Below are 14,034 nucleotides of genomic sequence, written 5' to 3'. Positions count from 1 at the left end.
TATATATATATACATACACATATACGAACACATTTTCTATCTATTTATCACATTATTACTGGTGGATTCATTACTAAGGACTCTTCTATGCCAACTAATCCTTTCTCCTTAAAACAAATTATATTCTGGGATTTCTGTTTGATGTTACTAATGCAAACAATATTCTCTAGAATTTTATATTTACCTAAACATTTGTTTAATTTTAGCACTTAAAAAAAATTGATAGTGTAACAAATGTACACAAAGGGACAAAGATTTTATTACTGGTACAGAATAATATTTAAATAATATCTATTCATAGAACTCTACAACATATAAATTGTGAGTTATAAAGAGTCATACTAGTGTAAGAACTACACTGAATGTAATATAATGACAGCAAATGCACATAGAAAATCTCATACATGAGAAATTAAAATTGTAAATGTGCAAGATCTAAAGCTATAGGAATATGGACACTTTTAAAAGTAAAGAAACTAAAAAATCATTTTCCCTGGATAAAACTATTCTGATTATCACTTAAGTGCCAAAATAATATACAGCTATTTAAATTCCTTTCATCTATATTCAGGGAAATACCCAAAATTTACATGGCTTTCATTATACAGATACAGGGGTTAGATGGTGGCACAACAGTAAAACGTGACATTGCAAGGGTCATTCACATGGGAAAGCTGTGGTTTAGTGTCCAGAAAGCTCCCGGAGTAGGCTAGGCATGTGCGTGCCTGTGATCTGGGGCTAGCTAAAGCTAGGGGTGGACTGTGGCATTAGGATCCTGTTAGAGGTCTTATCTCAGGTTCTCTCTCTCACAGAGGAAATGAGGTTATACAGGAACAGAACTTTTATAAGAGCTTGGATATTTCCAGTGTCTAAAACATATACATAATTGTTTGCAATGTCTCCATTTTATACTCTCTTTGAATCCCTACTCTAAAAGTTAATACCATAAAAAAATAGGACTTAGTGGCAGATAAAGTTAATTTTAAAATACAAATTTTAAAAGCTGCTTAATTCAATGGCTTAAAAATAAGAAGCTTTCAAAATGTAAAATATATACATGGAATTACATTTTAAGTCTAGAGCAGTATTTTTACTGATAGTCTACCGTGCTTTCTAAATATATTATAATTCAGAGATTACAAATGTTTCTCTGTTCTTTAAAGTAATAAAATCTGTATCACAGGAGAAAAATTTAGGGCAGCCAAATCATTACAACAAAAATATTCAGAATTTATTTCTTTACTCTTCATTACATGTAATACTTGGAAGAATGACTATTCTAAAGATTTGTTCAAAGTCTTTTAATACATTCATAAATGTTTTGTAATATATTCATAAAAACTGTTAATATCAAAAAATATATTTTTTCCTACTTTGACAGTTGTTATTTTTAACAGGGATACTGTTTCTTCAGAGAAGCAGCATAATATTATGATTTCAAAGACCAACTTTGATAATAAACTGCCTAGGAGCAAATCCAACTCTCGTATTTACTGGCTGAATAATCTGTACAAGTTACTTAAACTTTACCTGATTCAGTTTTCTATCTTAACATTGGGATGATGGAACCGGACCTACAGTAAAGCAGTTGAACCTTGCAGAGATGGATCCCACGTGGCCAACCACAACCCAGGTCCCAGACTGAAAAATTCACTGGGCATGTGTGCTTGCATGCCCTAAATCCTGACAGGATGGAGAAGAGCATGGTGGAGGGAGCATTATGACCATGTCCCAGTAGGGGAAGATTGCTTTCTTGGTCTCTGTCCCTTCCTAGTGAACACATGTCAATAAGAAAAAAAATGTAATTGTAATTGTACCTACTTCACAGATTTGTGGTAAAGAACAAATGACTTAACATATGTAAGTCCTTACTAGGATTATGACCTATTAGGGGTCAAAAGGTGGCATATTTAAAAAAAAAGATATTTGGACTGGAATATACATACACAGCACTGAGCACTCACTACATGCAAGGTCATTGCAAGGTGCTAAATAAATGCTTTCACACAGGTGATTGTAAGGCAATATAGCTAGTGGCTTTGGATGCTGACGTATCTTGAGTTATGGCGATAAGAGTTCAATAGTGAGTTGTTCCTGAGCAAGTCATTTTACCTCTCTAAGCCTTGGCTTCCTCAAGTACGGAATAGAGAAAATAATATTAATTGTCTTGAAGGTTATTAGAAGAATGAAATATGAAAATACTGAAAAATACAATGCTTGGCACATAGTAACTGTTTAATAGCAACCCGATGAAAGGAAAATGTTTATCTCCACTTTACAGATAAGGAAATAAATCTGAGTATTTCAAAGAATTAGTTCTCATTTAGAAAAAGGTATGTGAACATGCTGTTAGGTTAAACGAAAAGCAGTTTGAAAAATTTTCCCTCAAGCTGTTACTATATGTATGGCATACATGCTGAATAAACGTTTATATGTAATTCATCAATCAATCCAATATGATTATTTGATTATTATTATCACTAATAAATATGTTTTTTTCCTCTTACCTGTCTGAAGAACTGTTTCAGGATCAACTGATGGAAGAAAATTTAAATCCACAGACCTGCCAAGCACCAAAAGAATAATTTGCAAAAGCTGTATGTCTCTCCATATAACTTAAAATTCCTAAATACATACATATCAGAACAGGAGCACACAAGTATGATTTAAAGCATTCTGTTCTACCATGCTAAGTTATCTTACACATAAGGAGGCCCATTAGAGAATGAAATTCAGGGAACCAGAGAAATACCAATGTGCTAAGTCACATAGTAGTTTTAATTTATTATTTACAATAATAAAATTGTATAGTTTGTTATTAATTACAGTATTCTTTTAAATATATTAAAGGAAACCATTTTAGTATTTGCCCACTAAATATTTGTTTCAAAATGAAATTTTTAACCATATAATAACCAGGCAATGTAACATTAAAAATGCATGGAACCATCCTCCAGTCCGAAGCTTACTTATCTACAGCAACCTTTGATAGCTGCAAATATTCTGTTTGCTATTCTAGGCTGGTTTGTGTGTCCTGGCAGTTGTACTCTCTCCTCTATTCTAATTATGTTTCTTGTGCAGTTGGGTTTTAGTCTTTATTTTCTTAAACAAATGGGAAAGAGAAGATGAAAGAAAGGTAAGGGACACAGCACATTAAAGTTAATGACCGAGGTGCTGTAACTGACCAGTCGCATTCTGAATCTCTCACTTCTGTTAAATGATACAGGCCTCGATTGCTTGTGTACTCTCAGTGCTTCCTGAAGACTGACACATGAAGGTTGATAAAACATTTTTCCAAAGCAGAGACTTTATTATTTGAACTTTAAAACCAACTAAGCAGTGACACGAGTTCCTTGAGGAAGGATTGGCACATACAAGAGTTTGCTATTTCATGTAGTCATGCAAACACCAGCATTTCCCAAAGTTTCATCATAATAATGAACAAGATAATATTCGGTGAAGGAAAAGGGGCCCTGCTTCCTCAGGACCTATTTTTAATGTTCACCGTTACTCTCTGGGTTCAAACAAAGTTAAAAGCATTAAACTCTTTGAATATGGACTTATCTTCTAAAGGCAGCCTCTTAGAATGTTTTTCCCATGGAATATAAATAAGAAACATCCAATACTCTGATGTACTAACCAACAAAGAGGTTTGGGCCAGTAGGTATAGCGTGGTGGTTAAGATGCTTGATCCTACATGGCTTACTGTGGTTCAAGTCCCAGACTCCAGGGCTTGATAAACATGCTGGCACATATATGTGCATGCCCAAAATCGCAAGAGGAGACTGGAAGAGAAGGGACTGTAGCATGGTCATTTCCCCTGGGGAATGACTTCTCACTTTTTTTCTCTGTTTCCTGGAGAGTACACATGCCCTATAGCAAAACAGAAAAGAGAAAAAAAAAAAAAAAGTTTCGCTAATTTTTATCGAGTAACTGATGTGACACTATCAATTTCTTTTTATAAGTGAATTTTTTATTTTATTTTATTTATCATTATATTATTTTGAAAAATTTGCTACAAGCACATGAGCTCAGCAAAGACAGACAGAGAGAGAGACAGTGAAAAAGCAAGCCACCAGGTCCAGGGCTAAAACTGTGGTTGACCATACGGGAATGCAGAGTCAACATACCATATGCTGGCCCAACATTTTCCATTTCTAGACTGTAGCATGTATGTGTGTGTTATAGCTATATACATAAAATCATATATTTCTAAAAATACATGCCAAATTTTAAAATTTTACATTTTTATATGGTATCCTTAGGACAGAAGTGCTTCTAACTGCTTATGGTAATTTTTACTGTCCTGTCAGAAAAGTCATGAAGTATTTTTTCTACGTTTTTCTATGCAAAAATGCATCATGACTTTTCCAACAACCCAATAATTAGATTTACATTCGAATCACTAATTTTTACATTTTTTTTACTTTATTCTAATTAGATATGGTGTTAAAACTATGACCTTCTAACATTCTTTTAACTTGTTATTTCAATTAATTGGTATGTGACTACATCTGGATTCACAGAATAACGAGATGTATTTTATCAAAGTTTCACTGTATTTTCAAGGTCAGATTCAAAGGAACAGACAAGAAGACTACTTACTCTTTCAAATTTACTAATGAAAAATTACTGTTCTAGTAACCAGTAATAAAGAAACCAGAAAGAATTAATTTGCTTTTGAAAGTGCTTTGTATCTGAAGACAGAGATATGGCATAAACAACAAACAAATGAAAACTGACAAGGTTAAAAAATTCAATGAAAATCTTTTAAAATGATAAATCTAGGTAGTACAGTTAGCTAATAGAACTACTACTTCATCTGGTGTCATAAATACCTAATTCTCCACGTTGGACTCATGAATATCACATATAGTACAAGCCCAGGGGAAGTTTTACAAGCTAGATATTTAATTGCAAATGTATTTAAATAAGGTTATAATAATTTTATTTTAAGTGACAACCTTTTTAACATTCCTACTGGCAAGGAGTAGAACTCTAAAAATGCAGAAAATTCTTTCATTTTAAAACATTTCTTGAACAGAACATTTTACACAGTGTCAGAGAAAGATAAATACAGTATATTGATTTAAAATGGCTTTTATAAAGAAAATTTCATTTAAATCAATATGTTGAACATGTAAAGCAAATTATCATGAATATTGCATATCATTTTGATTGAATGGAGTCTTGTTTACCTTTGTTCTTTTGGGTTGCATTAACAATACAGGAATCTTTTATCAGATTAGTCAGAGCCTTGCAAAGATTTAATTGCTTGCTACTAGCCACCTACCTTTCTTTTTCTTGCTGATTTCCTTTGTCACTTCCATTGTTAATTAAAGCAAGTTCATCTAATAATGAAGTTGATTCCTTTGTAAACTTCTCAAAAACCTGCAAGTGAGATTTTATGAGTACACTAAGAATAATCCTAAAAGTTAATGTATAAGTAGGGTTTTCAATTAAAAAGAACAGAATGAGTTGGCCAAGAACTTTTTCCCTCCCCCCAGGAAGTCATTTCACAATTCATCTACAGGTGTACAAAACAGTTTACACAAGAAAAGACAAAACCATTGTATAGAACATTGAATAATTTCAATGGATGATGAATTTTTAAAATTTAAATATATTAAGGAATTATTAATATTCTCTCATCGTTAACTTAAATGAACTCAAAATGGATTTAAATTAAAAATTAAATATAAATATGAAGCCTCTAACCACAAAACTACTAGTAGAAGACATATGGGAAACTTTTGAAGACATTGAGTAAGTAAATATTTCTTAAATAAGACACCTAAAGCACAGGCAATAGTTCCTAAAATAACAAGTGGGATTACATCAAGGTAAACAGTTTTCTCACAGCAAAAGAAACAATAATTAAAGTGAAAAGACAACCCTTGCAATGAGAGAAAATAATTGCAAATTATCCTTCAGAGAAAGGATTGATACCTAGAATATGTGGGTAATGGAAGCAGCTCACTCATAAAAAAAAGATATAATCCAATTAAAGATGGGCAAATTAATTGAACAGACAGTTCTCCAAGGAAGATTTATGAATGGCAAGAGTCATAAGAAAATAATGTTCAAAGTCACTCTTTAGAAGGGAAATGCAAATTAAACTACAATGACATATCATTTAACCCCAGTTAGAATGGCTAGGTTAAAAAAATTAAAGGGTAAGTGTTGGTGAGGCTATGGTGTAAAGGGAACTCTTAAATTGTTGATGGAATGTAAATTAGTCCAATCTCTCTGGAAAACAAGATGGAGATTTCAAAAACCTACAAATAAAACTTCCATATTACCCAGCAGTTCCACTTCTTAGTATCTACCCAAAAGGATAAGAAAACACTCAGAAACATATCTGCACATCCATGTTTATTGCAGCATTACTTATAATTGTTAAAACATGGAATCAGCCTAAGTGAATAAAAACTGATGACTGGGTTGAAAAATTGTGACTATACACACACACACACACACACACACACACACACTGCAGACTACTACACAGGTATAATAAACAATTAGATCCTATCATTTGACTCAGAATGGACGAATATAGTAGATTTAAGGTTGAGCAAGTAAGCCAAAATTTAAAAGATATACACTGTATATTCCCATTCAGTTTGTACTGAGTGTCTGCAATTTATGACAGAGATTGAGAGATCTGAAGATGTGATGGTGAAGAGGATCAGCGTAGATGCTCGCGACAATAGGGAGGGAAGTCATTGGTAGAGAGTAGGTGGTGAATAGTGGGTGTGAGACAAAAAAAGTGAAAAAATATATAAAAGATAAGCTTTTGTTTATAAGAGAAAAACAAGTCAAAACCTTTTTTTGTACTGTCTGACATAGTTCACAATAGTGTGTGTTTGTTAATTTATCTGTCATCAAAAGAATACTTTGCCTAAAAGTATAGGGGGAAAGAAGGAAATCATTATTATTACTATTATTGTTTTTGTTTGAGGGAAAGATTTTTGATGGGATCTCACCACAGTGAAATTCTCTTGCCCTCCATCCTGGCTTTAGCTCTGATTATTGGCATGCTCGCCTGTTTAGGTTGGTCCAGGAAACAAATCCAAGCTTTGGTACAGGCCCCACCTCATGCAGTGGTGCCCTACACCGTAGCTGGGCCTAAGACACAATTCTTATTCTCAGTTCAGATAAGTTTATTTTTATTCCTGTTTCTGAAACAGCTGTAATTATATGAATATTATTTAGACCAGTTCTAAGTCTCTAATTCTAGTTATAGAAAACTTTACTATTCTATCATCAACCCATATCTGTTACACATAATAGTTAAGAATCTTAGATACAACAAACGTAGCATAAAAATAAATTAGTAATATATATTTTTGGGGGGAGATTTTTCACTATAGGGCATGTGCGCTCGCCAGACAGACAGAGAGAGACATAGAGACAGAAAGCGAGAAATCACCCCCCATGGGGGATGGTCACGCCGCAATCCCTTCTCCTCCATTCTCCTCTTGGGATCTTGGGCACGCACGCACACACGCCCGGCGTGAGTTTTAAGCCACCTGGTCTGGGACACGAACTACGGTTGACTATGTGGGAGTTCAACGACATAGCCATTACGCTAACTGCTGGTTCCCAGTAATATATTATTTTAATCTACTAGAGGGTGTTTGTACTTTCTGGGGTAGGAGAAGAGAAAGAGAGAGAGAAATAAAGTGAGAAAGCACCCACTCTGAGGCATGGTCACATGGCAATCCCTTCTCCATTTTGTCCTTCTTTGAGGATTTTGAGCAGGCACACATATGTGCCTGGAGTGTTTTTCAAATCTCTAGGTCTGCAGATCAAACCCCACAGTCAGCCATGTGTGATTCAGCTGCCTTAATCACTACACCACCAGTTGGCCCAATAACATGATTTATTCGAATATTTCCTAAAAGAGATTTGGGTGACTCTGTTTGAACATATGTAATAAAGTATAAATTAATGTGTCTGATATTATTGTTCAGACATGGTGGAAATAGAAATGGATATCCATTCTGAGGGTATATTATTCTACAACAAAATTAACCTAAACTCTAGCTTAATTAATTTGAGGTTTGTTCTTTCAGCAGTTCAAAACACAATGGAGGGAGACCAGCAGTTAGCGTTATGGCTATGTCGCTGGACTCCTATGTAGTCAACCGCGGTTCGAGTCCTGGACCCGGTGGCTTAAACTCATGCCAGGTGTGTGTGTGTGTGTGTGTGTGTGTATGCCCAGGATCGTGAGAGGAGAATGGAGGAGAAGGGATTGTGGTGTGGCCATCCCCCCAGGGGGTGATTTCTTGCTTTCTGTCTCTCTGTCTCTCTCTGTCTTTCTGGCAAGTGCACACACCCTATAGCAAAAACTTCTCAAAAAAAAAAAAATACAATGTAGGGGCCAGCAGATGGTTATACTGCTGGACTCCCACATCGTTGACGTGGTTCAAGTCCCAGACCTGGAAGCTTGAAACTCATGTCAGGTGTGTGTGCATGCATGCCCAAAATTCCCAAAGGAGAATAGAGGACAAGGGATTTTGGTAAGGCCATCACCCCTGAGGAGTGATTTCTCTCTTTCTTTCTCTCTGTCTCTCCTGCAAACACATGTACCCTATAGCAAAAATATCTCTTAAAAAATTACAATGTAGTAGTATGCAGTACAGCAGATTTCAGAGAGCTGGAATGACAAAGAAACATCTTCAGAAATGAAAAGCTTAATTTGTCAAACTGCTTTTCAGTTTGATGACTCAAATTGATGCTTAAATGTCCTCCAAAAATGGTATATCAACTAGATTACCTCTCAAGAAATTATGCTACTCTGTTATTCTACTTAAATGAGAGAAATTTTTTACTAAGATTACCAAAGACAACATTAAGAGCTAACCCTTACAGAGTGCTATTACCTTATGTCAGGTGCTATTCCAAGTGTCTTATAAGAATATTCATGTAATCTTACCCATAATCCAATATTATTATTAACATATTAGAGTTGTGGAAACTGATGCACAGAGAGATTTAAATATTACACTGCTGAAGATCATTTATCCAGCAACTGGCATCGGGACTCTCTAATCAAATGAATTTGACTCTAGAAATTTCTCAAACATTATGCTACAATTTGTGGTAGGTACTCTATTTGTCCATTTTTGTAAAAGGGAAAATAATCTACCATTTTTAGTTCATTAAAATGATAAAATTTTCAAAATATGTTGTATTTATATGCAATAACATTTATTTCATTGTAATATACCAACCAGCCTCTTATTTAACCAGTCCATGTGATCATAAGTAAGACTTCCACCAAAATCTTCTGTTAATTGACATGGTTCTATGTAACGAGTCAATTTATTGGCAGACACTAAAATAACCTATAGGAAAAAAGAAAAGAAACATTTAGTAAATTGTTAAAAGTCCATGAAAGTACTGAGGAGGTAAGATTAAGTTAAGATGTGCAATATTATTTTTAACAGGATAACATATTATCATTTATTTAGTTAATGAACCAGCAATTCAACTGAATTCAAATCAATAAATTGTGGATATCTGCCCCCAAAAAATAAAAAAAAAATTATAATATCACATTTTGAAATTAGCAGCTTAGTTAAAATATTTTCAAGAAATATTTTATCAATATAAGCAATTTCTTAGATATAAGAATCAATTCTTTAATACCATGATGTAATCATTTTTTTTATAGCAGCTTAAAATGATCAAGGCACATTAAAATGATAAGCACAAATGAATAATAAATCTGGTATCAAAACACTTAAATTTATCCAATGTTTCTTTAATTATACATATGGGAACAAAATAAGTCCTCTAGTAATAGAATAAAATATGTCTAGGAGAACATCTGCCAATATTTAATTTGGAAATCAGAACTAAAAATTAGGAAAAAAGTCTGAAAATTCATAAACTTCAAACATAGATATTAAAGTGATCAATTTTTAACTCAAATTTAAGAGATTTGAAATCCAAAATATTTAAGTATCTAAGAGATCACTATTTAAAAAGGGAAAATTTCAATGAAAATGCACACGATATTAAAAATGTATATATATCTGGGCCAGCAAGTGGTGTGGAGTTTAAGGCTGCTAGATCCCACATGGCCAACTGCATAGAGTCAGACTCAGTGGCATGAAAATCACACCAGGCGTGTGTGCATGTATGCTCAAAATCTTGAGGGGAAAATGGAGAAGAGATTGCAGTGGGTCATTACCCCTGAGGAGTTATTTCTCACTTTCTCTCTCCCTCTCTCTCTCTGCGTCCTTCTCAACATGAGCACACACACACTATATAGCAAAATTTTAAAAAGAAAAAGAAAAAAATCTGTGGAAGAAAGATATTCAAATAATAGCTTTCGAGAAAAACTGGTGAGGGGCAATTCACGACCTGGTGGCTGAGAGAGCAAGATCCCACATGGCTGATCACAGTTTGAATCCCAGCCCTGGTGGCTTTAAAAATGCACTAAAAGTGTGTGCATGCATGCCCCAAACCCTAATAAGATGGAAAAATGAAGAAGAAGGGATTGCAGTGTGACCACACCCACTGGAGGATGTTTTCTCCCTCTTCCTCCCTCTTTCTCTCTCTGGCAAGCACATACCCTCTGGCAATGAAAAAAATATGCAAAAACTTCAACGTACTGAAAATGGATAGGAAAAAAATGTATCTTACTGGAAACAGTATCATATCCTTAATGGGAACAAAGGCAAGATAATCAACAAACTGTAACTTTTTTGGCCCTTCTCAGAGAGTAAGGTCACAGGGAAACCAACTAGTTGGGGTAGGAGGCAGGCACTGCAGAAAGAATGATGGAAGGAGAGACTAGAATACACGTGAGCACATTTTGTGGGATGATTGGATGTTTCTATATCTTGACTATAGCGAAGGTTACATGAATATGTATGTTTGTCAAATCTCATAAAACTGTATGCTAATGTGAGTTTTATTTTATGTAGAATTTATCTAAAAAAAACTGACTTTTAAAAATGAGGGAAAAAAAAAAACTTAGAGAACTTGTAGAAGAACTACCAGGAAAAAAAAAAATGTGGGGGCTTGGGGCCAGCAGGTGGTTTAGTAGTAAAGGCACTAGTCTATAAGGCTGACTGTGGTTTGAAAAATCATGCATCCCACAGTGCATGCCCAAAATCTCAGGAGGAGACTGGAGAAGGGATTGCAGCATGACCAGCCTGCCCACGGGTGATTTCTCACTTTATCTCTCTCCAGCACACGCATGTGCCCTATAGAAAAAATATGATAGATTATAGATAGAGAAAGCAAGCAAGCAAGCAAGGTAGGTAGGTAGGTCGGTGGATAGAGGGAACCTACTCAGCAAAACTAAGAATATCCATATTATACATGAAGTTACAGTGCAAAGAATAAATGGGGGGCAATATCAAGACTATTTGCTAAAAGGGGAGAAAAATAATTTCTCAGGGAAATCCCAAAACCATTCTCACAAAAATTCTTAACACTAACAGAGAAAATGGACTCTATCAATTTAGAGATTACAATGAATTGCTATTGATACTAAAACATGAAGTGAAAATTAATAGCCTTAAATATTTATATTAAGAACATGATGGTTAATAAATAATGAACTAAGCACCTACTTAGGAACTTCGGGGTGAGAAAAAGACAAAATAAAACCAAAAGAACAGAAGGAAGGAGGTGAGAAATAAGAAATTAAAAGAATATAAAAATTTACACAGGTTCAAAAAACCTAAAATCTTTTTTAAAGAGGTTTCTGCCTTAGGGTGCATGTGCTCACTAGAGAGAGAGAGACAGACAGTGAAAGGGAAAGTGAGAAATCACCCCACAGGGAGGATGGCCATGCTATAATCCCTTTTCCTCCATTCTCCTCCCAGGATTTTGGGCATGCATGCACACATGCTCAGCATGATTTTCAAGCCACCAGGTCCAGGACTGAAACTGCAGTCAGTTATGTGGGAGTCCAGCAATATAACCGTTACACCATCTGCTGCCCACCCTCAAAAGTCATTCTTTGAAAAGACTCACAAAACCAACTTCTGACAAGATAAAACAAGAAGGGAAAAAAAAAAAGGCACAAACAAAAAGAATGAAAAGAATGCAATTATTTTGACAGCAGAGGTTTAAAAGATAATAAGGACATAAGGCAATTTTTTTAAATTTTTGTCAATAATTATATAAATTTAGAAAAATAAATATATTCCTATAAAAATGTGTAAATTACCAAAAATGACATAAGAAAAAAAATGAATGTCTATAGCAAATGAAGTGAAATGAAGCACTAGATTCTTTCTGTTTTCAGTAATCTGCCAGTGATAGTTTTAGTACTACTATTCTGAGATTACCTGATGAGCAACAAAGCAAATAAGTGATATATGGGATATTCTAATTCTGCTACCAAAAACACTGAAGGAAATGGGATTTTTGACAAGGGAGAAAATAAAATATGAGCAGAAAATAGTTACCATTTTGGCACTGACTTGAAGTGGAAGTATCAATTTAAACTTCATGATATATTTTGTCTTAAATAAGAACACACACTCTCACAAGTATGTATATTCTCTAGTTCTGTTCAATGGAAGGTTTAGGAATAATGACAGTCCGGTAGAACTGTACACCCCGAGCATCCAGATTTGATCTCTAAAAACCATTTCTCATTAAAAGAAATCAGGGCCTCTTGAAAATGTATAGATATACACTGGTGAACTTGGAACTTCTACTCATCCAAATATCAAAAAAGGTATCGAAGACTTCTATGGTTACCAAAAGGACCTGGAAAGTCTTCCACTGAACAAAAGCGACAATTTCCCTATCAATAAGAATAACAAATGGTAAATATGTCTAAATCAATGTGTTCATACTAATACACACAAAGACCATCATTAGACTAAGCTAAGGAACACACTTAGCAGACTGAAAACCAGCAAATAAGTAGCAATCATCAAGTATTCATCTCATGTTTCATATACAAACTGCATCACTGGATGACTAATAAAGGAGGCTAAGTTCCTCATTATCAAAGTATTCTGCCTAGTAAATGAAAAAGGAAAAAATAGAACTAGATCACCACCTCATAATTTTTTAAAGCAATTCATATTATTTTCCATATGATAAAAAGAGACAGGGGCCAGCAGGTGGCATGGTGGTCAAGGTGTTGGAGTCCCACATAGCTGAAAACGTTTTGAGTCCCAGACCTAGCAGCTTGAAAATGATGCTGAACACATGTGCCCAAAGTCCTAGGAGGAGAATGACAGAGAAGAAACTGCAATGTGCCCATCTCTCATTTCCTCTCACTGTCTCTCTTTGTCTCTCTCTGGGGAGCACATGTGCACTATGGCAAACACTTGAATAAACAAAACAAAATAAGAAAAGAGAGAGACAGAGTGACAAACATCCCTGAGTCCCCACACCCAGTCTTAGCAATATGCATGTGCATGCTGAGGATATTCAGGAGTCACAGGATGTGAACCCAGAACCGTCCTAATGGGCCTAATTGTGCTACCACTATGCCACCACCTCACTTCATTTTATAATTCTTTAATTAACTAAGGAGCATAGGCACTGACCATCAACAGCTGCTAACACCACATTTAAAAAGGTAATTGGGGCCGGCAGGTGGCATGGTAGTTAAGGGCACTGGACTCCCACATGGCCAACTGTGGTTCGAGTTCTGACCTGGTGACTTGCCTTCTCACTTTCCCTCACTCTCTTTCTCTCTCTCTCTCTGTCCCTCTCTGCTCAAATTGAAATAAATTAAGTTAAATTAGAAAAAAGTATTTAAAAAAAGAAGATAGTCAATGATTGCTATGGTTGAATGTATCAAATCAAATCAGTATCTAATCATCATCTAAATCCCACTATTAACTTATGGAAATAGAGAGGTTCGAGAAGGCAGAAGAGCATGTTAAACTACACCACAGCAGCCTTCCCTGACACATGAAGACTATGACAAACTTTTTTTAGAGACATTTTTACTATAGGGCACATGCACTCACTGGACAGAGAGAATGAGAGACACAAAGCAAGAAATCACAGACCCCCCCCCCCGCTCAGAAG

General features: G+C 35.0%; 1 protein-coding gene across 1 annotated transcript in view; it reads right to left on the bottom strand.

Annotated features, from left to right (window-relative positions):
* SESTD1 (SEC14 and spectrin domain containing 1) overlaps nucleotides 1-14,034 on the bottom strand; it is a gene marked incomplete in the record, with an annotated part of 145,410 nt that overhangs the window by 39,252 nt on the left and 92,124 nt on the right. Inside the window, 3 exon segments of the mRNA XM_027773110.1 lie at nucleotides 2,508-2,563; nucleotides 5,294-5,391; nucleotides 9,243-9,356. Of these exon segments, the coding sequence (XP_027628911.1) occupies nucleotides 2,508-2,563; nucleotides 5,294-5,391; nucleotides 9,243-9,356 (268 nt within the window).

Source organism: Tupaia chinensis, unplaced genomic scaffold (genome assembly GCF_000334495.1).
Source record: "Tupaia chinensis unplaced genomic scaffold, TupChi_1.0 Scaffold000322_1, whole genome shotgun sequence".
NCBI classification, from domain to species: domain Eukaryota; kingdom Metazoa; phylum Chordata; class Mammalia; order Scandentia; family Tupaiidae; genus Tupaia; species Tupaia belangeri.
This window is presented reverse-complemented; position numbering and strand designations above follow the sequence as displayed.